At 36.7% G+C, this 27,813-nt stretch overlaps 1 protein-coding gene across 2 annotated transcripts in view; it reads left to right on the top strand.

The window, feature by feature from the left end:
- Nucleotides 1-27,813, top strand: part of tcf25 (TCF25 ribosome quality control complex subunit) — a 278,696-nt gene that overhangs the window by 218,872 nt on the left and 32,011 nt on the right. For both annotated transcript variants that reach the window (XM_026234236.1, XM_026234237.1), the window contains one exon: nt 5,214-5,289. In XM_026234236.1, coding sequence (XP_026090021.1) covers nt 5,214-5,289 — 76 coding nt within the window. The remainder of the gene's footprint in view (nt 1-5,213; nt 5,290-27,813) is intronic.

The raw sequence follows: 27,813 nt of genomic DNA on the forward strand, positions 1-27,813 counted from the left end.
GGAGTTCGTCCGTTTTGTTGGGTAGAGAGCGGAGATTTGCCAGATGGATGCTAGGCAACGGCGTTCGAAATCCGCGCTTCCTGAGTCTGACGAGCGCTCCCGCTCGCTTCCCCCGTCTGCGCGTCCTGAAGCGCTTGATCAGCGCCGCCGCTCCTCCGATAACAACGTTCACTAAAACATCTGAATAATTGAAATCCGGAAAAACATTTTGTGGTGCGTTTTGCCGAATGTTCAGCAGTTCTTCCCTGGTGAAACTGATGGCAGGAATATAACTAAAGACAGGACAAACTAACAAAAACACAAAAACATATGCAGAGCTCGTCACGGAGGCAGCCATCCTGTATCGGCGCCAGCGTTAAAAAAAGCTGCAGTCTGTAACTTTTGACGCTCTAGCGGTTAATAAACAGAACTGCTTGCGTCTTGCGGAAGAACATCGTAGCCGGAACTACTTCTCTCTGTTTATGTCTATGAAGAATCACAAAGGTACTGGGTTACTCCGCTGAAGCAATCTAAAATAGTCCGAATATAAACGCTTATTATAGGTGTACTCACGTGATTCAGGACAGGCAAAGTTTGGCTCCAACCCTAATCAAACACGCATGCCTTTAATTTTTAAGTGAGGCTGAAGACCTTAATTAGTTGCTTCAGGTATGTTTGATTAGGATTGGAGCTAAACTTTGCAGGACAGTTGATTGCCAGGAGCAGGGTTGGGCACCCCTGGTCTAGATGATTCGGATTAACCCTTTAACTGCCATATCCTTTAAAACCTCACTTCCAGAGGAATATTGTTAATGCATGTGCTCGCTGGGCACAGTTTACCTGATGCCACCGGGGTAGCGTTCGCACTGATGGCTTGAGCCCGCCATCGCTGCTTGCAGCTATATTTTTATATTAATTTTCTTTCCTAACATACTCTAGTTCTTGTTAAAACACCTTAGATGTGCTAATTTTGTGCATTTAGAGCACTTTTTGTGTGAAATCATATTTATTTTGTCCATCAAAGGTGTACTTTCACTTTAACTGAGCGACAGCAGCACAGCAAAAATAGACCCAGTGCCGAAACGATTGCGGCACTGCTGCTTCTGCTCTGCTTCTGCAATGCTCTGCCGCACAGCCTCTACGTGCGGTGTGAACGCTCTCATCTATTAACATAGGCACCGAGAAAAATACGCACTGCTTCTGCTCTGCTGCAGCTTGCGGTGTGAACCCAGCCTTAAACAGCAGCAGGAGTAAGGCATATAGCCTAGCCTAATTAATTTCTTAATATTGTTTGCAAGAAACACTAGTCTATCAACTTGATCTGGATTAAGTGCGGCTCTCTTTTTATTTACAATGTTCCCCGCGGTGGAGAACACCCGTTCAGAGCGCACAGTCGTGCCTGGCTACTTGCTATTATTCGCTTCATTTGGCCATGGGCCTATGCTACAATATGTCTAGAGTGTCCTTTAACTAAATTAATCCTTTAACACTGTATTACAGAAATACACTTGGCGAAAAAAAAAGAAACGTGCATATTACAATGAGTGTGAGTGTGTGTGTGTGTGTGAGAGAGAGAGAGAGAGTGTGTGTGTGTGTGAGAGAGAGAGAGAGACAGAGAGAGCGTTTGTGTGTGAGTGATCCAGTGATGTAGCGTGAGTGCGTTGGTATGTGTTCAAGTGAATGTGTGTGTGTGTGTGTGTGTGTGACAGCACGCGCCTGGTCAGAAAGCAACGTCTTTTGCACGCTCAAGTTCATCATTTCCAATGTACTGTAGGCGCGCGGTATGCATGCTCATAATGGAAGCGTATGCGCGCTCATAACAGCAGCATCCAGGCGCGTCCGCACCACATCAAGTTTCTTTTCACATTCACATTCTCAACTTTTCAGAATGCCGCAAGCGCACCGCGGGTCATGTGACAAGAACTAACCAATCAGCGTCATCCTTTCCCGCAAGTGCCCGAGCGCTTTGGAAAAAAAGTAAAGTGAGTTACGTCAGTGGGTGTGTTGTCAAGCAAAGAGAGCGAGCGGTAGCAGTGTCAGTGAGCGGCCAATCTTGGGCACGAAACATTTTTTATAACATTTTTAGTCAAAAACAGTGTGATGAATGCTCAAGTCCGATTTTATATATCCTCGAGTCTGAGTCCAAGTACGAGTCATCAGTCCACGAGTCCAAGTCGAGTCACGAGTCCAGAGAATGGAGTCTCGAGTCGGACTCGAGTCCAAAGAATAGTGACTCAAGTCGGACTCTAGTCTGAGTCCAGGACTCGAGTACTCCATCACTGGTGGAGTGTGGCTGCTAATATGCCTTCTCCCCAGCTCTGACAAAGGAGATGGTTTGCTTGGAGGGATGCTGACACTTACTGCTCTGGATTGCTGCAGTAATTGTATCTGCCAAAGCCCTGAGGACATGGTCATGTCACCAGCGATACCGCCCATCCCTCAAGGCCTTTGGACAGCAGCTGGGAATATGCTACAGTGTGCCACTTCTTTGGCAGTTAGGATGCTGGTGACTCTACCAAGCCCCAGCAATGCAGGTTGAATGGGCTATGTAGAAGATCATACACCGAACTGATAAGGAACTTGATACGCAGTGTTTCAGAGCTCCACAATTCTGCCCAGTTAAACTTGCGCTGCTTGGCTTTTTCCCACCTAGCTGGCACCTTGCTGTTGCATAACGACCATCTTGGTCAGGCGGTCTTCCACCAACTCTGTCCGCACCTCATCCTGCACCAACTGACGCTTCTCCCTCCCTCTTGCTTTGTCATAACGTGGCCTAGGAAAACTGCCCAGGCCTGCGCGACCCACTGCCACATTATCAAACAAGACACCATGCCTCAGCCATGCCTCTGCTCTGTCCATCACCACCTGAGCCTGCCACTTCCTTCCCATCTTAACACAGATTCCCGCTAAAGAAACTTTAACATTGGATGAATCTCTATACATCAAGACTTCCCTGATAAGAGTGACCTTGAACTCCTCGGACAAGCTGCTGATGGAATGCTGCAGCTTGGTGGAATGGCCGTAAAGGGGGATGTTACTCAGGGACCGTGGGAGCACCAACCACCTCCTGAGGAACTGACTGACCATTCTCTCTAATGCTTCTACCATTGTCATGGGTACCTCGTATACAAGAAGGAGCTAGAGAATCCTAGCCAGGATTCAGTGCTGGTACATCCAGGTTTTGTACTTTCCTGGAAGCCCCAACTTGTCGACAGCAGTGAGCCAGTTCCTTATGTCGTTTCTAGTTTGTAGGATAGTGGTTGTGTCCTTCAAGGAGCTTCCAAATATCTTCCCCAAGCTCTGAACTGGTCTTTCGGTTACTGATGGAATTTGTGACCCCTCCAGGGTAAAGCGGAATCGGATGGCCACTTTGCCTTTCTTTAAAACCAGGGACCTGGGCTTGGCTTGGGTTAAAGCTCATCCTTGCCCACAAGATGAGGCGTTGGAGACCCTGAAGAAGCCATCTACAACCCAGAACTGAGACTGCTGTCATGGTAAGGTCATCCATTAAGGCTCTTATAGGTGGCTGCCGAGTACCAGATCTAGACAGGGGCAGACTGGCCATCTGTGTGATCTGGAGAATCACAGAATGGCCGGTACTCCAGGACGGTCGGCGGGCTGCCCCACCACCCACCACGCACGCAGTCATCACCTCATTCCGACTATGTCACACCTTAGTATAAGTCGCATCAGTCCAAAATACGTCATGACGAGGAAAAAAAACATATAAATTGCACTGGATTGTAAGTTGCATTTATTTAGAACCAAGAACCAAGAGAAAACATTACCGTCTACAGCCGCGAGAGGGCGCTCTACTGAGCAGCATAGAGCACCTCTCGTGGCTGTAGACGCTAATGTTTTCTCTTGGTTAATTTCTCTCGGTTCATGTCAAATTATGATAAATAAGTTGCACCTGACTATAAGTCGCAGGACCAGCCAAACTATGAAAAAAAGTGTGACTTATAGTCCGGAAAATACAGTAAGTATGGAACATGAGAGGAGAAAGAGTTACTTGCTAGGGATGATGTTAGGAAGTGATATTCAGGTTGCTACATTTTTAATGATTACAGTAGTTAAAACAACTGCTTTTACTTTTTAAAATGTTGGTAACGTTACAGTTAATGCTTACAAACTTTGAATATTTTGAATACAGAAGTTTCATTTGTAATGGTGTATTTTCATTTAGATGTGGTATTATTATTTGTGCAGTAAGATTAAATCAGAAATTACTTTTAAGCGCCCCAAGTCAGATAGTTACATCCTAGAGTTTTTTTTTTGTTTGTTTTTTGTCAAACCACTCTCAGAAGAAGACAAAATACCTGACAGTACAGAGAGTGTTTAAATAAACAGTACACAAAGATGGCGCAGACAGACTGTTTTCGAGTTTCCCCGTGCCGATTGCTTTGGGGCGGGTTTAGTCAAAGTCCAGGGCCGTTTTTTATTCCCAGTCCGTCCCTGGATCTAGACAAAGGGCCTCTACACTCCACTCCTCATTTGATGATCATGTTAATGGCTAGAGCAGGTGGTACCAAGATTGTACAGCCTGTAATAATTCCCTTTTAACTGCTGTAGTAATCTAGAAATAAATAAATAACTTAAGAAAATTAATTCATAGTGACTTTAGTAATTAAACATACCTCCATGCCCGATTGGTAATTTTAGTGAGGTTTATGATATGAATCCAATTAATATACATTTCATTTTCCATGGTTAACCTCTGTGTTTATAAAACTAACCTTAAGTGTACATTATTGTATTTTGTATGTACTTTATTTTAAATATATTTTAACTCCTTTTTAAGACAATGATCATGTGTTTTTAGCTCCATCACATGACTGTTATAATCGGATGTTTAAAGGATATTTTGTTCACATTTATTTAATTCTGACCTAATATCCGACCACAGCTGTTTATTGTGACTTTTCCTTCAGTAAAATTGGGTATCGGCAACAGCTTATTATGTTGGTATTCCTCCTATGGTGAACCATATGTTGAATTGGGTTTATTGGTTAGTGGAATGTTTGAGAAGTCATATCCAGTAATATAGTGTTTACTTGGATATGTGTCTGTCGGTGCAGCGTGAATAGCCGTTAACATAATCCAGCCTTTCTGGATCTAAATCAAATGTTTCAGATTTAATAAAAAAAAAATTATAATAATAAATAATGTTCTTTTTTTTTACGTATACCCTTTAAATGGTAAAATGTCTAAAATGTGCAAATGTCTGTTTTCAGGCAGAACATGGGGGCCTCAAATGAAGGGACATTATCTTTGTTTTTCCGATCACTGCTACCAAACTTCAACCTCCAGGTGAGTGGATGCATCACTGTATGTCCAAGCACACAATTTACTTCAGTTTAAAAATATTTGGTGAGAGAATTCAAATGGTTCTCATGATCACATAAAATAAAAAAAAATGTGTGTAAAATGTAAATGAGCCCAATTGTAGTTTAATATTCATTCCAAAGTGTGTTGAATAGAATACTCTTCTTGGGTGGAAAAACAGAGAAAAATTATTCAGAAGAGTTAATGGATAGCGTATGTTTTACTCATTTGATATCCTATCTGAAAATAGAATGAGAACTGGAAAGATGGCTTATTTAAAAAAAAAAAAAAAAAAAAAAAAAGGTTTTGGCTCTACAAATCAGTTTATTGCTTCGATATTTCGTTCATTCATGTGGGCACCACTGAAATGTCAGTTTTTATCTGATTGGTCAAACCGGCAGAATAAGAGTTGTTACAGAACACTGCAAATTCCTATATTAATAAACTATTGTCGTGATGCAAACTGTCACTCACTGTAAATTACATCTGATGTTTTACTTATTATTTCTGTATCTAAGAAAATTGCATCTGTTTTTCCATGTCCCACTAATAATGAAAATATTTTTATAAAAGTCAAATGTTTAATGAAGTTAATGAATGTAAAAACTAATAATAAACATTGTCATGATAGCTTGTTGTCCATAAAAGGTCACATTCGTCTTTTAAATGTCATGAATTGGGAAATAATAATTTCCTTGATCACTTGACATATAAGAGGTCAAAAGGTAATATAAAGGCACTGTAAAAACGCACCCTAAGTTAACACTCTTTTTAGTCCAAAACATCTTATATTTAAGTCAAGCTGCCAGAACGACTCGTTTTGGAGATTCTCACATTATAACGTCATAGTGCAGCAAAAGACTGCCTCTGCAAAAGATCAATGCCAATGTGTCGACTATATTGGATCAACCAAGCTTTTATCATGTGTGAATAAATGTTACTTTTTCTGGTACAGCTAGTTTGAAATGTGCTATTTGTTTTAAATGTTTTAATCTACATGAAAAGCATAAAATTTATTTTGTCAACAATATCTGTAGTGTAACAATCCCAAAAGAACAAGGCCCTTTTACTGGACAAACTCATTTATATGGGCATCAATAGCCAAGAAGACACTCCACACAAGAGTTTAATAAAAATATACAATTTATAAAATCATATCCATAATAAAATCCCAAGAGAGAGAGCAGCAGGTTAAAGTAAACATGACATACTCATTTACTCATGCTGATGGCTTTTTAATTTATTTTTATTTATTTATTTTTAGAATAATTGTAATCCATATTTTTGAAGCAAAACAAATAACTTTTTAACTGCAAGCAGATGTAGGCCTATATTATTCAAAATATATTATCATTACAGATATTTGGATCGTCCCTTATTCTGTACCTTATTTTCTTAAAGAATAAACAGTTATTTTATACAAGAATAAACATTATAAATAAAGAATAAAATAAATAATCTCAATTAGCCCTTATTTTCCATTTCTGAAGTTAACTGGCAACTCTAATGATGTAATTATCTTCAGACTCCCTGACAGTGGCACCTTGCTCAAAAAAAAAAAAAATTCCCTGTTGTAGGGGATATGCGAGACTATAATAGATTTAAAGAAAAACGTGGGTATAAGTGCAGTGAATGTTAAATAGCCTAAATTAACTTGTATCTTGTATAGTATCTGAATAACTAGATTGCATGTTAGGATAAAACTTACAATATAATTAGATTTTTTTCTTTTTTTTTTTTATGAACAATTCCTGTATAAAATGGGACCGCATCCTTTATATCAAACATTTTTAAATCATCCACAGATGTGCAACGTGGAGGCAGGTTGAGCGCACGCTGTGAATGTGATGCACGATGTCATTTTCAGATGCAATGGGAAAAACTTTTATAAAAACATACACAAAACTTGTAAATAGTTAACAACATAGCCTAGATTAAGCCCATACTCTGTTCCTAAGTATATAATGTAATTTCTTTTTTAACCCATAGTGACACATTTTAAAGGTGCCATCTGTAATATTTGGCAAAAAAAATATTTGGCCGGCGTCTAGAGCGTCAAAAAACGCTCTTGCCATTCTGCTCACGATGCTGCAGAAAGATTTGTGAGCGCTCAGACACTCTAACGTAGATCGAATGCTTATTTTGTATTTAAAGCGACCGCAAAGCAAACAAGCTTGTTGATCTCATGCAGACTAACCACAGGGAGTTATAAGTTAACCTCATTAAATATTGTTGGGGACGAAATATTAGGATCCTTTACTTAAAATGAACAATCTCAGACACCTAGGTCCACGTATCACTTAAAAAAAAAATTTTATGTCCCTGTACGCAAACAGGGACACATCATAGATTAATACAAACGCTAAACAGCAATAATCAACCTGTCCTCTATGTGCCAACTCTCAAGCATTCACCGTGAGACACACGCAATTGACTCTTTTCACACGCTTTCACGCCACACATCAATTTTTTCACGCACAGAAAAACCACGAAGCAAAGAGGACATGGAGACCAACAGACTAGACAGAGCAGGTTAGTTATGATATAATAAAATGGGTAACGTTAAGTTATAGCTAGCTAATTATCAAACGCAGCTACAGTTAGCCATCGCTAACATTAGCACGTTTATTGAACAGCCTTCGATACATTTCTGTTATAACTTCCCGAAAACAAATACACAAACATATAAAACAAACTTCTAGCGAACTACTAACAGCTTCTAACTTACCAATCCAAAAGATATGTTGCAAGTTCGGAGTCGAACCTCATTTCTTTCAGGTGAATCAGTTGTCTCCAGCGATTAAAAGCAGTGTAGATGTTAATTTGATTTGTGATTCAGAGCGCGGTTGTTTCCCTGTAGCGGGTGGCGCTCTCTTCCCTGAACTGAAATGCTCAATGAACTTTCAATGAAAGTACTGGGCTGTACTTTCCACATGATTGACATCAGGTTCAGGCACGCCCAGAAGCCGTGCGAGTTATTCATGTATTGCAGGTTGGCTGGTGGTTATGTTGCTCGCATACTGCCTCCCATGGCCGAAACTGGTATTACGACACCTGATGTTTTTAATGACATCATCGCCCTTATTTCTTCTCATTCTTTTGATGCGTGTAGGTCATGTTATGGATATTTTTACCTCAATTTTTGCATATGGCACCTTTAACTGATCAATTGCCTATTTTCGTTTGCTGCATGTTTTTTTGTTTTTTGCAAGAGGGGAAAAAAAAAGTTGCATTTTGTTACATTCAGAAATTATAAAGGCAGGCCTAATAATGTTATAGGCACCAACATGATATTTTTCGTTTCCCTCATTTTACAACAAATCCTTTACATTTAACAAATGTATCAGACATGTATCAAGACAATAATTAAAAATTTATAATATAAATATAATTGCAGTATATATGATGCTTAGTTATAAAAAATAATAATAATAATTTAAAGGAAACATAAGGTAAGGTTGGGCTCTCTCATTCTAGAGAAATCCAAATGTTTCCATATTTTTGATGTTGCCCATTTGAAAAAAGACTTTGTAGTTCACGCGTGTTTCAGTATTGACAGAAAAAAATCATAATGAACAAAAATAAGCCAAAGTGGACCGCTGCTAGCGCCGCATGGAACAGTGAACGGCTGCACTATTTCCAATGAATGGTGCATGAAGCACCAGCGCGATCAAACAGCTGAAACAGAAAATACTAAATTTTTGGTCACACATAAGGCATAATTCGAAAAAAAAATAATAACATAATAAGAATTATTTCTAAATGCTGGACTGTTCTCATTTCGCTCTGCATATGGAACCTGAAGGTTTTTTTTTTATTTTTTTAACCTGTTTAAAAATGTGTTTCACCGATTTCGGGGATGGTCAGCTCCATGCGATCAGCGGGAGCTCAATGCTCATGTATCAGCCTAGAGCAGTTTCAACTCTGCTAGTCCTTTTGACATTCGCAGCTGGCTCTGATGTCTCTTTAGTGGTTACACATTAAATATAATAATTTTGGAGTAAATCTAACAGGTAATCTTTGGTTTGTATTCAATTTCTCTATATGTAAGAATTATAATAAAAAGAGGCAGTTGATATATTTCATTTCATTGTAATGGATGTATATATATATATTTACCTGAACGAAGTAAATTTCTGTGGCTATTATTATGTTTAGATGTAAATGAGAGGAGGCAGTGGTGTTTGATATCCTATTTCATTTAATTGTAAATATACAGTAGACATGTACCGGTATTCGGTAATGCGATATATCACGTAATTAATATGCATGATATTGTTATCATGGGCCCTTCTAAATACCTTGAATAATTATATATTACAAATGATTCCAAATGTGGAATGCATTTTAAGAATACTATTCCCATTAACTGGTCAAAATGCACAACACAGCTGTATGCTGCTTGAAAGATGTGTGTGCGCTCTGATGTAAACAAGCACACATGAGAAGCACATGGAGGAATACGTGAGAGACGCGCTGAATGAAAAAAAAAAAGCACATTCACAGATGGCTCTAAACTGCAGTAAAAGAAGCAGCCTTTACTCTGGAAACCCCATAAATAAAGCAGCTGCACTACTTTCTAAAATGTATTTAAATAGCCATTCAAATTTGTGGATTTGCTATTGTGTTCATCACAGCGCCAAATACTTAAATATTTATACTTAATAGGCTATTTATTTTCAACCTTTTTTTTAGGGTTTCTTTAGTTAACATTAGTCAATTCATTAGTCAACAAAAATTGCCAATGAAAAAGATATTGTATTTTTCAGGTATTGCAATATTTAATAACACGTTGTTAACGCTCTGAGGTCTACGGGTATTTTTGGGGCCTGGCGAGGTTTTGTCATGCCCAGTCATTTGTGCTTTTTTCAGTTGCTTATAAACATCTAAATGGCTAAAGTCTAACATCACTGTAATCAGCACAAACTGGGCCATAATAATATTTGAGCAGCATGTATGTACATGACTGTGTTTTTGAGGGAAAAAAAAGTTTATGCATGGTTAATGAAAAACTAAAAATTGTAAATCACTTGAATAAGGCCATGAAACAAATACAGAACATTGGTTACGGGGACTTTTGAGAACTGGATCTTGTAGCCTATAATTTTTCTTTCTAAATTATGTGAAAACCATCGTGTTTACTCACTCACAATTTTCTAAGACACTTTTTGTTTGTAAAAGTCATATGGGAGTAGGCGTCAACTATCATGAATATCATTGTGATTTACACCTGAGAAGACAAAGGCCTGCATAATGAGCTGCATAATGAGCCTTTCAGTCAGGTTTGTGACTGAGATGGACGAGTTACAAGAAAGAATTTGCGGACAAAATGAATGTATATATTTTTATGTGTGTAGTTTATTTAGAATATATTTTATTATTAATCAATCAATCAATCAATCAACCTTTATTTATACAGCCCTTTACAACACTCAAAGTGAACCAAAGTGCTTTCCAGGAAATCTAAAATAAAAATAAAAACAATAAAAACAATAATGCCACAAAGAAAACACAAAATGCCACAACAACTGCTATAAATTAAAAGCCAGTCTAAATAAATGAGTCTTGAGCTTATCCTTAAAGAGGCCCAAGTCAGTGATTGTACGTAAATCAGCAGGTAGCTTGTTCCAGAGGCTTGGCCCAGCTACAGAAAAAGCCTGGTCACCCCAGAGTCTGTACCTTGTCCTTGGGACTTCCAGCAAAAGTTGATTTGTTGATCTAAGAGCCCTGTTTGATTGACGCAAGGTTAACATCTCAGTTATGTACGGTGGTGCGAGGCCATTGAGAGCTTTAAAAACAAACAATAAAATCTTAAAATCAACTCTAAAAGAATCTGGAAGCCAGTGGAGCGAAGAAAGAATTGGAATAATATGCTCACGTTTACGTGTGTTAGTTAGAAGACGGGCTGCTGCATTCTGAACCAGCTGAAGGCGCCTGAGTGATGACTGTGAGACTCCGACATAAAGCGCATTACAGTAATCTAGTCTTGAACTAATAAAAGCATGAATAGCTTTCTCAAGGTCCGAAAAATTTAAAAATGGTTTGACCTTGGCCAATAGACGTAACTGAAAAAAACTAGCTTTCACCACACTGTCAATTTGTTTATCGAATTTCAGGCTACTATCAAAAGTGACACCAAGATTTCTGATAGTTGGTTTAAGCTTCGAAATTAGCATATTAGGGTCAGAGGTTGCAGATTCACCAAATAAAATATATTCAGTTTTATCCCACAAAATAATGTTATACTTGCTAGTGCAGTTAAACAGTTTATTAGGAACAATCAAAGCTGACTTTCAAAGCTGATTTTTAGCATCATTGCTCCAGTCACACATTGATTTTCTACAAAAAAAAACCCCATTAATTATTATTATTATTAATAATAATAATAATAATAATGTGGAAAAGAGCTGAGCATATTTTTTAAGGTGTTTTTTTTTTTTATAAATTGAAAGAACAGCACATGTGAATTGTCTTATTGCTATCATCGCGAAACAAACAGTAAAATAAAATAAAAAACTTGAAGAACAGACTCGCTGCTTTGTTTTCTGTGTGGGCGTTTACAAGCTGCGAGCTTCACGTGAAACATTATAATCTCAATAGCACATTCAGCACGTGGACGTGGTCACATTAGATATAATGAAGGGAGATAAATTTGCATTTGTATTGAGAAATGTGCAAAGACCTACATCACCAGACTATTTGCCTAATCTTCCCGGTACTTTAGACCACGGTGGAAACACAGAAAGCAACAGGTCTGGGGGTAAAAAGTTCCTGGTACAATTGTTCTGGGTAATCTCGGTGGAAACAGGACACAGGAGATTCACACCTTTATGTCAACCCCCCACAATGATGCTAACTACCCCCAAACCCCAACCTCCTCCAGCTGGACTGTATTCATTCACACTACTGGTTGCTCAGTGTAAAATTGACATGCACTATCTAAAAGAAAAAAAATGGTGAATCAAACGAGCAAGCTGCAGAATACACAAATCTTTATTACTAATTGTATATGTTATTATAAAAACAAAAACAATCCTGAGCCTGTGTAGGGGACTGACTAGCTTCTACCACTGGACGGATTAACTTGATAAACATTGTTTGTTTGCGCACGCAAGACAGACATGTTCTTCATTCATCTCACTTCACAATAATTAAAAATAACAGTGTCACCATGCAGATAATCTCGGTTTATTAACCCCTTACTAGTAACCCCCCTTTTTTGGCATGGAGACCGAAATTACATACCCAAAATAAAAAGGTTTCTGCCCATGATTCTTTCTGACTAGATACATAATCAACCTTTGTTCACAAAGCTGACACTTTAAAGTTTACTGTTCAGGAATCAGAATCACTCAGACTGTTATGATAATAGAGATATATAAGCTCAAACATAAAAACAAAAATAAAAATATAAAAAACATATGTTTTAAATGCATTTAAAAAAATGTTGATGTAGGAAATGAGTTTGAAAACACAGTGTAGCTAAGGCCACAAGTCTTCCAAACCTTCATAAAAAATTTCATAATCGAATCTGTAAAACGGTGAATTTTATGAAATATTTTCTAAGGCCATGTCATGTGTGTTTTTAGAGAAGGCTAATCAGATTGATTTATGGCACTTGTCATCTCTATAAGATCTCACATGTAAACATTCCAGTGCTCTTTGTGTATGTTTCACTGTTGAAAGCTGCCCGATTCATTATTGTATTGTTCTCACCAAACGAGTCTTTCACACCTCCGCCAGGTATGACACATTATCCGCATTATTCTTTTATCATTATTCTTTTGTTTTTATTCCACCTTTATTAGCCTTGATTGTGGTTTTTCAGGCTTTACAAAGACACAAAGCAGCGATCTCACTTCAGTCTCTCTTTGCATTTAGCCCTTATTTATCAAAAGTCTTACTATAAAAATACAACAAAACATTTTCTTACGACCTTACGTGAATTATTGAGACAAAAATGCATTATGAAGAAGAAAAGCACCTGCTATTAGTAGCATTGGTGCTAACGTTAGCATCAAGCTACATCTGACAATTTATGAAATTATTAGTACACTTTTACTAAAAACTCACTTTAAACCCCGATCGAGTGTTTATAATAACTTCCTTTAGCGATCAGGGGTGGAATTTGGTCGTTTACTGTTGTAAAAATATGTTATTTGTAGCCTTTTTCATCGCTGCACAAGTTAGCATTTCCGATGTACATTTTCGATTTTTTTTATAAAAACGCCCCAGATCTCAAGAAATTCTCATACCAAGCTTTACTATCGTAATCGCGGGTTTATTGTTCGGATATTTTGTGTGTACAGAGGTGTTTCAGTGTTGTTTTGGCCAGATAACTACCAGGAAGTGTGCAGGAAGCATGTGACACGATGGGGCGGTGTCCAGATATTACACTCTCAGATTGACATTTGGGAAGGCCCAATCGGAGTCTGAGACACACAGCACGAGCTGCCGGCACAGCAAACACATACACAGATCGCTGGGAGAGGCTGTTTATCATCTGATCGCGTAAATCCGTGGAAAATGAATAGAAATGACGATTCTGTCTGAAGAAATATGAAGTAAACATCAGTAAATATATCCATATATCTCCGCAGATATGCATCTTTGATCTATAAATCCTTATTGACGCTGTTCAGTGAGTCATGTGAACACAAACCGCTTTTGACGTGACTGAATATGAGTGAGTGGTGAATTTCTATTCAAAATGTGGCATAATACGGATTTATTATTTTGCACTCCTGACATAAATCACTAAATATCTGTCACTGCAACAATGTTTTATCAAAATATTGGTCAAATATCGAAGCTAGAGTCTTTAAACTTTCAATTGATGCATAGTTTGTCCAGATGAAGTAAGACAGTGATGTTTAATGTGCTGTGAAAGTGAAACAATAATAAACTGGGGCTGTCAGCGATGTTTGCACGTAAAGGGGTTAATGTGTTCAAATGCTTATCTTACATAGGCTTAATATATATGTTTTTTTAACCTTTAGAACTGAACTGCCAGTGAGCATGCTGCTTTTTGCTGCTGCTTTGATGAATAGCCTACATCAAACCAAACTTATAGCACTGATCATAATAGCACAATTTATTTCTCAGCCTCTAATAAAAACAAATTGAACAAACTATTTATTTCTGTAATAGTATACAACTTTTTAAAAGTTGTTTCTTAAATATGAACCAAAGCACGATCATACAATATCGACGTCTTACTGTCATTATTAGCCCTTCATGGAACCAGTCTTACATGTATTCTATAGCTAATTGTGAATATTAACCATAAGTTTTGCACACGGCAAAGCTAAACTAGACCTGATTTTAGAGCTTTCCATTTCAGACAGAGCTCAACATTTTCCTGTTCATGCAGATGAGACGGCAAGTGCATCTTGTTTTTCTATCTAACAAATGACACAACATTTTATTGATACTGTGAGTGCACACAAAAATAAGGGTAGACCATTTATAATTCAGAATGAAGTATTATTCTTATCTGTATGAGCAGATGGCAGCTTGTTTCCACTGAAGAACAAAATGAAGTGATCGTGCTGGCATCTCATGCATTAAGCGCTTCAGCTTCCACTCTCCACACAAACGCTTAGATATATGCCTAACAGTGCACTTTTATTTAGGTTAAATGTTTAAGTGAACATTGTACTATGCTTCAAGTGTTTAATATCTACATTTTTCTTTTTCTTTTTTTGTAGTCGTGATCATTTGAGAATGCTTAATAGATCAAACATGATCAACTCAGCTGTCTGCTACTATTGCTTGGTCATTTAAAACAACAACTTCAATTTAATATTACAAACATTTGTCTAAATTAATTATGAAACTATAAGAAATATAACTTTGCAATTAAACACAAAAACTGACCTATTTTAAATGCTTCAACAACAGTGTAATAAGGAAGCAAAAATGAGAGGGTAAAAGACATGGGCTCCAGTCGGAACTCGGGCTGAGGATACTTGTAAGATGTCAGCCAAGAGTTGCTATAGGGCCTAGGTTAGAGGCCCGTGCAGGTCTATAGCAGATTTATGCATTTGGAAATGAATGTTGTGAATCTGGGGTTGTTTTCTAATACGTAAGTTGTATTTTGTTGTCTAAGTCTAATTATTATCAATATTATTATTATTATTAAAAAACATATATAATATATTCAGCATGTCATGGGCTCTTTATACAGGAATAAATGTGTTAAAAAAAGGCCAGATAACAAACAAGTTTGTGTGACCTGCTGAAATCAGCAAAAGTGCACAAGGCCTAGCCTGTAATACTTATAAATAAGACACATTTTCAGTCGTTTTATTCTTTTTCATGGCATAGGCTAATGCACACCTCGTTAAATGTAATCTAAACCTTTCAAGTTAATATTCTACTTTTTTATGATTTCTATGTGTTTTTCATGTAAAAGTTTTAGCTTGTGAATCTTAACTTCTCACAACAACCAAAGTCAGGATTTTTCATTCCAAATCTTCGATTAAAATGAAAGCCCATTAATACACCATAAGGAAATTGTGTTGTTTAAATGGTATTCATAATGACTGTTTTATAACCATAGCTTTTTCTGTGTAAGAAGCCACAATATCTCACAGAAGGATTTATTTAATTATGAAGTGAGTTTGGAGTAAAAACGTGTCATTAAATGTGCTATTTTTACATGCTTTCAGATGGAACAGAATTTACCACACAGAGCCGTAGTTCACTGAGTACAGTTACAGCTACTCAAAAAGTTTTTATAATGGCAGAATGATTTATGTTAACCTGTACCCCCCATTTTGGGAATCAAAGCTTAAAATGATCTATACCTAACTTAAATTTGTAAAATTTCCTGACTTCAATGTGCTACACACACAACTTTTTTATATGGGGGTGGGGGGGGGGGGTTGTCTATGACATAAACATAGTGTCAGAAATATGGTTGAAGGATGGTTCATAATCTTCAGGTTTGAAATAGAAACTCATGAGACGTGACTTTTAACCCTTTACTTTTCTATATTTCTTCTAGGACTTTTTGTCAATTGTGTGTAGCATTGTGTGTGTAGGCACTCCATTGTGTGTGTGTGTGTGTCGTTCCAAACATGTGAGACCTCTGTTTATCTTCCGAACACAGTTTAAGATATTTTAGATTTAGTCCGAGAGCTCTCAATCCCTCCATTGAAATTGTGTGTACGGTCTACTGTCCATGTCCAGAAAGGTAAGAAAAACTTCATCAAAGTAGTCCATGTGACATCAGAGGGTCAGTTAGAATTTTTTTAATTATTGAAAATACATTTTGGTCCAAAAATAGCAAAAATTACGACTTTATTCATGCGCCGGCATGATCACTTGCATTGCATGTCCACTAATTTGTGCCTTACAGATTTGAGAAATATAGGCTAAATATTGCAGAAAGCTTGAAATTTCTATATTTTGTATAATTCTTAACAAAATTAGAATATGAATATATATATATATATATATATATATATATATATATATATATATATATATATATATATATATATATATAAATAGATATATTTTTTTGGGGGGGGGGGGGGGGGGGGGGCTTGCCTAATTCTTACGTCTATGGCCCAATGGCACTACGATGAGCATTTACTGCTTTTAAAAAATGCGGGTGAGGAAGCGGTTTGGGTACAATATTTTCTTTTTCTTTTTTTGCGGTCCGAGTTGCGGGCGGGTTAGTTGAAAACGTTGGTCGGGGATGGGTTATTAATACATTGACCCGCGCATCACTGTCTGCTATATATTTGCTTCTTATTTATTAAATACGGGGAATTGATTGATAAACCATTGATCAAAATTAAGATTGTGTCTAGTACTATATAAATCACAAAGGTTTATTTGGCATCTTTATTTCAAACGACCTGACTGACCACGACCCGAAAATCATTAAAAATATTTTTGGATGACTCGTAACCGCAGGTGACCACAGGCACCCGCTCATTTTGGATCAACCCGCACATCACTGGTGAGCACCGTCTTCAGGGCAATGTTCCCTGACTCGGAATGTGCAAAAACATTTAGTTGTGGCAAAGACAAAACCTCTTATCTTGCTCGATTTGGACTTGTTCTGTACATAAAAAGGCAACGTCTGTCAAGTGTGAATCAAGGCAGCTTCATTCTCATGTTTGACGAAAGCATGAATAGGACCACCAAAAGCAAACGACTGGATTTGCATGTCAGGTACTGAACTGAAATGCTTAACGGATCAACAGTAAAAAATGTGCAAGAATATTGGGGTTCTTTGCTGTTGTTTGGACACTAATTCCCTTTTTTTACTCCGTCCATTTTTTGGACTGTTTAACTTCTCATTTGCAATTTGATTTGTTTAAGCACTGTTTGTACGTTATTTACAGCAGTATTGTTGTAGTATTGAGAAGGCAGTTGCCTAACATGCACTTTGTTGCTATATATGGACTGACTATTTGGACTGTTGCTCAAATACAAATGTGCTTTGTTAACCTGAACAGCCTAGAGTGTCTATATATATATTTTTATGATATATAGACATTATTATTATTATTTTTAAATTAATTAATTTTTATGCTTGAAGGTAATAAAAAGGTCTTAAAAGTCATTCAATTTGTTGATCAAAGATGTTCAGATACCCTGCACCATGCAGGTTTAACCTTAAAGTAGTGCTCTATACTGTCAGACTTTCACCATCCTTCATCACTTGAATTAAGATGATCACATTTGAACACATCCACCACACAATCAGACTTTAGTATTGCCTTTGAGATTGATCTGAAGTTCAATGCAGATTTACAATCAAAAGAAATAGTTTATAGATACTGTTCTTGAAACAAAATATTTGCATAACTACAGGAAACACTGCATCTAACAATGATTTGGGGAAAAAAGTTAATAAAAAAATAAAAGCATATACATCAACTCAAATACGGTTATCTAATAAGCATGTGCCTTATTTTGTGTACTAAACTGAAATTTGATTCAAATGTAATGACCTACTTTTTATTTGTCCAAAATTAGGCATTTTCTGTCCGCGTTAGGCTGAATTCCAATTTTATGACTGGATTCTACAAACCAGACTATGGGCCGTATGTCTTTAGTGCAATTTGGGAAAGAAATAAGCTGTATGTTGATGTTTAAATATGCAAATGTAATCCCCTTTTTTATCTTAAAAATTTTCTAAAAGTAATTTAATTACATTTTTCTTTGTAACTGTAACTGATTACAGTTACATTTATTTTGTAATTAAATTAGTAACACCGTTACATGTAACTAGTTACTCCACAACACTGTCTGCAGTATACCACTCGTTAGCATGGACGATGCTCCGGTATTCGGCGGTGGAATTTACTCAGCTCCATTTGTGTCCTTTTAATCTTCTGTCAGCTCCACATCTTCCCTTGGATATCGTGTACATACCACGTCAGAAATATATACATAGATGGCTCATGTCAAATATGGTCCTTTTGGTCATCTAAACCACGCCCACCAAGGAGGCTTACATGGACTGTCAATCGCAGTGTTTTAATCAAACTGGACAGATCGGTTGGCAACGATTCTTGTAAAAACTATTTTTCCTTTGGATTACTTAATATACGATCGCTTTCCACTAAAGAACCCCTGGTGTACGATCTACTGTCTGACCGTGAGTTTGACTTTTTCCATCTAACTGAGACATGGCAGAAACCAGATTACTTTTTCCATCTAAACCAGTCTGTTCCCCCAGGATATAGTTGTTTTTAAATCTCGTGATATGGGAAGGGAAGGGGGGCTTGCAATACTATATAAGAAGAAATTGAAAGTTAGCTTTGTCTACATATTCTTCTTTTGAGTCAATTGCCATAAAAAATCAATGGTGAGATTCCTACCACCCTCCCAAGAGCAATAATGCCTTTTTAACTGCACTATCTGAACTCTTGACTTATCTATGTTCCATATCTTCAAATGTTATCCTTCTGGGTGATTTTAACATTCATACAGATAATGTCAGTAATGCATTTACAAGCAAATTTTTATCATGTCATGCACTGACTAAAGCTAAATCCGATTACTACTCCAACGTAATTGGAGTTAGCAATGGGAACTCTAGGTCTCTTTTCTTGGTGGTAAACAATATTCTTAAACCACCTGATTCTTTTGCCATCTGATATGTATTGCACTGACCTATGTGATCGCTTTTTGACTTTTTACATCTAAGGTTGAAAATGTACATCGGCAATTACTTACTAGGGCTGTCACATTTGTGAAAAAATAATTTTCGATTTTTAAGACATGTGTTCATTCAATCAATTGTAAATGTAAAAAAAAAAAAAAAAAAAAAAGACGTTTCCTTTTCAAATGTCAAATAACGGGCGAACGTAAAGAGAGCGCTGGAAATGCACAAGTCAGCAATATTTTTTATTTATTGGCATTAAGTTTCGTGCAGAATAACAAACAGCAACAGGAGCGCAACATTCTCAAAAAAATATATATGCAGAGGGGACGGCTGCCATAGCAAAAGAAAAACATAACTGCAGGCTTCAGGTGCAGGTACACTCCTGTACTACACCTCAGGTACAGCTGTCCAAGGTGGGGGTATTACTGCCAATTTTCCACCACAAAAGCCGGTCGCTGTCGGCTTGCAGTGGTCCTTTTCATAACTCAGAATCTCCTGTAACTAAATGCAGAAATGAGGCAAGTTCGCTTTGACCGTGCCTCGAGACCTCGCGTAAATACGTCTTTAAATTGATTCCCTATTTTCATTTTCAAGTGTTGTATGCAGAAGCCCTTCTGGGCGGGTGACATAGGACGTCAGCGAAGCACATGCATCGTGAGAAGTGATGAACACTGAAGAGCGGAGGAGGGAGCAAAACAAAAACGCATTGATTCGCTACAAGAGGCCTTTATTTACCCCCCATAGCCGTGTGAGGCACTGTTTATTACTACCTCAATACCACGACTGAGGTGCCCTTGAGCAAGGCAACTGATCCCCGGGCACCACAGCATAAATGATCCCCACTGCTGCGGGTGTGTTCACAGTGTGTGTGTTTGTGTGTGTGTGTGTGTGTGTGAGCTTGTTTATGTGGTTAACGAGGACACAAATTTGTATAATGACATAGGTATTACACAGGTATTACAATGAGGAGGTGGTTTATGAGGACAATTTTAGTGTCCCCGTAATTCAAAATGCTTATAAATCATACAGAATTAGTTATTTTGAAAATCCAAAAATGCACAAAGTTTCCTGTGAGGGTTAGGTTTAGGTGTAGGGTTGGGGTAGGGCAATAGAAAATACAGTTTGTATTTACAAACTCAGATTAGATTAATCTGAAAGAAGAAAGTCATATACACCGAGGTTGCCTTAATGGTGAATAAATCACAGGCTAATTTTAATTGTTGGATGAACGAACCCTTTAACTTGTATTTTTGGGTGAACTATCCCTTTAAGGAAAATAATTTTAATTCACTGTGTAAGGGAAACAGGTCAATTTAGCTCAAAGGGAATCATTTAATAATTTAAAGGGAATTTGAACAGAATCACTGTTTCACGGCTGAACAATGAGACGCCCTGCGATTCACTGAACAAGCTGTTTAACATCAAATCTCCGCTGGATATTAATATCCAAACTATAGTGAAACACTATCAATTAGCACAGTAACAAGATCGGCAGTTTAAGACATTAACTTGTAAGCACAAAACACAAGATACTTCTCTTTTCAATATGAATAAGGCTTTATTAGATACATCAATCATGTAATTAGCGCTCGCATCGAGTTCCTCAATGAGGTTAAAATTATATTAGATACACCAGTAAAGGTCACAGTCTGGAGGTAAAGTTACTTGCATCTCCTGTGAATAAGGAGCCCCCGTGAAAGGACTATCCCGAGGTCGTTGATTGGCTGGAAGTTCAGTCTCTGAAGTGACGTCTTGGGAAGCCCGTGGTTGTTGGGCGTTGGCTGAAAGTGCAGAGTCGTGTGGGCTGGTTGAAGTTGAATGGACGTTACAAAACTTAACTCAGAACACGAAACTCTCAAACTGAAAAGAAAAGAAATAAAGTTTGAGAGACTAGGTTGTGTTCCTTCTCATCGTGGCATAGTAGCAGCAGGCAGGCACGCTGGAACCGCCCTCAAAGAACAATGATGACTAACCGCATGGCTAGATGCTACAAGCTAGCCGAAGCATAGCTAGAGACTAGAAACTGGGATGACTGATAGCACAAGCAATGCTAGAACTTAAAGCAAAGATTTTACGATGTCCTGGGTATTTAAACTGGCCTGTTGGCCACACCTCAAATGTTGTCTTGACCAATTAGATATTGTCTTCGCTCGGGGGGTATCATAAATCATTTGTTTATCTTACCAAGCATGTGGTTCGAATGTTCCTGCTCTGGCAGGGTCTAATTTTGGACATGATTCCTATAACACGATTATGATATATTTTACAAATAACTGATTGTCAGGACAATATCAAGCAAGAAAATACAATCACAGACATACCAAACATGACTATGTATCCTTCAGCTATCCCATAGTTATTAAAAAGAACATACACAATAAGTGATTATAACATGATAGTCAAATGTGTGGGTGACACATAAATGAATATGGAGTGAAGCGATGGACTGATTCATTTATAAGTCTTTTTTAGTTAATTCTGGTCCATATATATGTACAAAAGAAGTTTCTTTGCCATTCTCTGACAAAGGGATGTTCTGTGAAGACAGAGGTTTAAAGCCCTTCCCCCCCTTAGAAATTTCAGTCTGGTTCTGCTGGGTGGGGGAAGTCAATGCAAGTATTTAACTTGATCTCCTGGGTTTACATGTGATGTCCAGCGTTGCATTTCCATTACGAACAACACATTTGGCACCAAATTTCTCTTCTTTGAATTGAAATTGTAAATAATTGTTCTAGTGGTGTTAATGTTGAAGCTGTTGTGTGAACAAGTTGGTTGGTCATCTTGCTTGGTTCTTGTGGCACTAGAACTGATTTATGACTTCCTGAGGAATTCGGCTCTCGTGTTTCAAACATCGCTTTGATAGACTCTTTAATTTGTCTGGTTCGACTCATTTCTGTTACAACTGTAAATGACGGTCCAAACATGTGCATGTCTCTCTCTCTCTCTCTCTCTCTCTCTCTCTCTATATATATATATATATATATATATATATATATATATATATATATATATATATATATATATATATATAAAGCTTAGTCAATTATTTAAGAAAGAGATCAGACTATTATTATTGTAGAAAAAATAAACATGACAAACATGATAATCTTAAAATACGCAATTGTGGCTTACTCATGTATTGGTGGCTTCATACTCTTGAAGCACATCATCTCCTTTTGATTTTTCTTTTAAGCCAGCATGAACCATCTGTAACAATATTTAAAATAAAAAAAAGGTTTTCTTAAAATTGTAATATCAAACCCATACAACTCCCTTTTGCTAAATACAAAACATAATGTAATGCTTAATGATAATATCATAATAAAGTGTCTAAAATAGTTAACTGCAACTTGTGCCATACCAATTGTCTCTATCCATACTCCAAAACTTGTGGCGGCACAAAATCACTTTGAATGATGAAGAGAGTTTGAGTTTACTGAAAAGTGTTATTTTCAAATTAATTCAAGGAAAACTGCACTCAAATCCAACATGAAATCCACAGCATGAAAACTCAATTCATGCTTAATGAAATCACAAAAATTGGTCATGAGACACACAAGAACAATTAACTTATATTGCCATTTATATTTGAGCAGAGCATTTTATATTTGAAAATGTTTCGGATCGTTTTGGCACGCACTATCATCATAAAGTGATATTATTTTATGAAACACATATTGTAAAATAAATAAAACACAAAAATAAATAAACAGAGCATCGTGAGTGAAAGAAAATCTCTGAGAAAAGGTTTAGGAATGTAACGTTACAAGCAGATACGTTAAATATCACTATAAATAACATGATGTTATAAAACATTTTAAACTAGATAAAAAAAGTTTATGACAAACTTTAAGTTGGCTTGAGAAAGCCTGACCAGAAAGTTTGAACAGTTTAGAAAGTTTGAAAAGTTTGAAAATGTGAGAAGTTTAAAAAAGACAGTGATTAACATATTGCCTACCATGTCATTAGCATGACTAGTAAAGTTGCTAGCATGTTGTTATCATGATTAGCAAAGTTGCTAGCATGTTGTTAGCATGATTAGCAAGTGACTAGCATGTACTTAGCATGATTAGCAAGTGACTAGCATGTACTTAGCATGATTAGCAAGTTATCTAGCATGTCACTAGCATAATTAGCAAGTGACTAGCCATGTCGCTAGCATGATTAGCAAGTTACTAGCATGTCGCTAGCATGTTTTGCTAGCATGATTTTAGCATGATTAGCATGTTACTTACATTTTACTAGCATGATTAGCATGCGACTAGCATGTTCCTAACATGTTGCTAGCATGTTTCTAGCATGATTAACATGTTGGTATCATGTTTCTAGCATGATTAACATGCGACTAACATGTTTCTAGCATTATTAGCATGTTTGCTAGAATGTTTCTAGCATGACTAGCATGCAAGTAGCATGTTGCTAGCATGATTTTACCATGATTAGCATGTTGCTGGCATGTTTCTAGCATGATTAGCATGTTTGTTATCATGTCGCTACCATGTTCCTAGCATGTTGTTACCATGATTTTAGCATTATTAGCATGTTGCTAGCATGTTTCCTGCATGATAAGCATGTTGCTACCATGGCGCTAGCATGATTAGCATGTTGTTAGCATGTCACTAGCATGTTACTAGCATGGTTAGCATGTTTAGCATTAGCATGTTGGTAACAAGATTTTAGTTTGATTAGCATGTTGCTAGCATGTTGCTAGCTTGTTTCTAGCATGACTAGCATGCGACTAGCAAGTTGCTAGCATGATTTTAGCATGACTACCATGTTGTTAGCATTTTTCTAGCATGACTAGCATGTTGCTAGCATGATTTTAGTATGATTAGTATGTTTCTACAATGACAAGCATTCGCCTAGCATGTTGCTAGCATGATTTTAGTATGATTAGCATGTTTCTAGCATGATAAGCATTTGACTAGCATGTTGCTACCATGTTTCTAGCATGTTTCTAGCATGACTAGCATTCGACTAGCATGTTGCTAGCATGATTTAGCATGATTATCATTTTGTTGGGATAGATAGATAGATAGATAGATAGATAGATAGATAGATAGATAGATAGATAGATAGATAGATAGATTAGAAGTATTAGAGAGATAGATAAGAAAAATTAGAAACAGATAGATAGATACAGTCAGATAGATAGATAGATAGATAGATAGATAGATAGATAGATACAGTCAGATAGATAGATAGATAGATAGATTAGATGAGTTTGAATGAGTTTATATTGATTAGCATCTAAGCTTAATTGAGTCTAATGGGATTTGGATCTTGGGTCATCTGAACATCCTGTCAATGAAAGTCTATGGGATTTTTATGATTTTTTTATTAATTTTTAAGAAAACTGAAAGTCAAATCAGTCTGAAAAGATATAGCAAACAAAGTCAAAACAGAAAGAGCCACGTGTGCCCAACATTCTTGAGTTGCCCCGCTAAAAAAATAAAAAATAATAAGACCATAAAAAAATACACCTTCAGCAGTCTTTTTCCATGGTCCCTTGCTGTTTTTTAATAAAAAGCCTAGGCAATGATAACAGCTACGACAGGATTGTCTAGCTGGATGCGAAATAAGTCATGCCTATTTTTCTCGTGTATGTATTTCACCGTCCTGTCACCATCGCATTGTGGGCAACGACACACAAGATACCCGAAACAATGCAGTTTAAATCAATGTGATCATAAGGGGTCCAAGCACAATGATTTGTACAGATGATGCAGTTACACAATTATCTTTTCAAGTAAATTATGTCCTTTTGTGAGTACTATTATATGCACAACATGAAAATAGATAACTATCAGAGTCCCTTCTTCACTTTTTCAGTAATGTGTGATAACTTGATAAAAATATTGGCAATACTATTAAAATATGTTCAAATTAATGGTATCTGCCGGGGCGGCAGTGGCTCAGTGGTTCATGTAGGTTGTCTACAAACCGGAAGGTTGGTGGTTCGATCCCCGGCTCTACCTGACCAAGTGTCGAGGTGTCCTTGAGCAAGACACCTAACCCCAGCTGCTCCCGACGAGCTGGATGGCGCCTTGCATGGCTGACACCGCAGTCGGTGTGTGAATGAGTGAGTGGATGGGTGAATGTGAGGCAAATTGTAAAGCGCTTTGGATGGCCATGTGGTCTGTTGAAAGCGCTATATAAATGCAGTCCATTTACCATTTACCATTTATCTAGGAGATGATCGTTTTTGCATAATAACTATATTGGGTTTTATGAAAGTTTGTAAAAAATGATGAATATTTATTCTTTTTTTATTTATGCACATACATGAAGCATTTTCAAGTCTTTGAACAGATGAGGTGTGCTATATCTTTTCTAACTGATTGGACTTAAGTTTTCATAAAAATAAATATTAAAAATCATAAAAATCCCATAGACTTTCATTGACAGAATGTTCAGATGAGCCAAGCTCCAAATCCCATTAGACTCAATCAAACTTTGCTTCTATGAACTATTTCTAATCAATTTAAACTCATTCAAACTGCATAAATAAAACATTTATAAATATTCATTATTTGTTTAATAAACTTCAATAAGGCCCAATATAGTAATAATGCAAAAACTATAATCTCCTAAATACCATTCAATTTGATCTTATTTTAATAGTACTGACAACATATTTCTCAAGTTATCACATATTACTGAAAATTTAAATAAGGGACACTATATAAGTTATCTATTTTCATGTTGTGAATATAATAGTACTCACAGAAGGACTCATAATTTACTTGAAAATAGGCAATTTATGTATTCACTTGTATGAACTGCTTTGTCTCTGAATATATCTTGAAGTATTTATTATTTATCCTGTGGCGCCATCGTGTGGACAACGTACTGAAAGCAGCTGGTAAATGCTGCCTCTTTTAATATTCAATTCATCATATTCAATAATCGATTTATTTCTCAATAGTTTGATCACGTGGCTCTTTTCATTTATATTCGCCAAGCTATTATGAATTTTTAAATAATCGTGTACTTGATTTGTCCGATCTACCGACGAAAAGCCAGAATCACTGTCCTCTGAAGCTGGAGAGATGGATGTTATTTTCACCTAAGACAAAAAGATCACACAAGCACTCATTTTGATCTCTATAAAAGGCTGTCGTGACTTTTTTTCCTTCCAGTATTCATAAGCTGTATCGCGCTGATTTTTCATTTTGCACACATACACAGCTCAAAAACACCAGAATTCTGCTCTTGTTGTGTTCTAATGGGTGGATTGTGTGTACTCTCTGTCATATATCTTATTTTTGAAAGCTCTTAAATATAAAAATGCTTTTATTCTGAGCTCGTAGTGATAACTGGGCTGGCTGATATGCAGTGCTCATTTATCTCTCGTCTATCTGTCGGTTCTTTGGCCAGAGACATAATTTATTAATGAGATCTGACCCGATAATAATAACATATGTTGGTTTAGCTTGTCAGTGTGAATGAAATGTCTATTTATTTGTCCGATCTCGCCCCGAAACGCAGCTGTCATGTGACTTTTTTTCCCTTCGCAATGTCAAATATTGCATTTTGCACACATACAGTAGGTGGCCAGCCTTTCTGGGGCTTAACGCCGCGGTGGTAACTGTAATTCAGTCGCGTGTTAAAATCATTCGCGAAACTACCGCCAGGTGGCGCAAAGGGATGGATTGCGAAATGAATGTAATTGTAAAATGAGATAAAAGAAGGAAGTAAAACAACAATAACATTGATATAAAATTGTAACATTTAAAAATATATATTTTATACTTATATAAGCTAAATGTTTTAATTTCATTTTCATTTCGATTCATTCTTGGTTTAAAAAAATCTTCAGGTTCCATATGCAGAGCGAAATGGGAACGGTCCAGCATTTAGCAATAATTAGTATTAACTCTGTTATTATTCTTGATTTTTCAAACTACCAGCATTTTTGAATTATGCCTTATGTGTGACCAAAAATTAAGTATTATTTGTTTCAGCTGTTTGATCGCTGGTGCCTCGCGCATATTTTCACTGGAAACAGCAGTCGTTCACCAGACATTCGGCGTGAGCACTTTGACATATTGTTAATTATGATTTTTTTTCATCAATACTGAAACGCACACAGCCTATTTACCTCATGAATAATAGTTAAGCTTCAAATGGGCAACATCACAAATATGGAAACGTTTGATTTCTCCCGATTGAGAAAGCCCAAGCTTACCTTATGCTTAGCTTTAAATTATTATTATTATTATTATTATTTATTACTAAGCCTATATTATTATATACTGCAATTATATTTATCCACTAGAATTATATATTTTTAATTATTGTTTTGTTCTGATAAATTTGTTAAATTTAAAGGATTTGTTGTAAAATATTTTCTAATAGCCTATTTATTT

This window comes from Carassius auratus, chromosome 46, assembly GCF_003368295.1.
Source record: "Carassius auratus strain Wakin chromosome 46, ASM336829v1, whole genome shotgun sequence".
Lineage (NCBI taxonomy): Eukaryota > Metazoa > Chordata > Actinopteri > Cypriniformes > Cyprinidae > Carassius > Carassius auratus.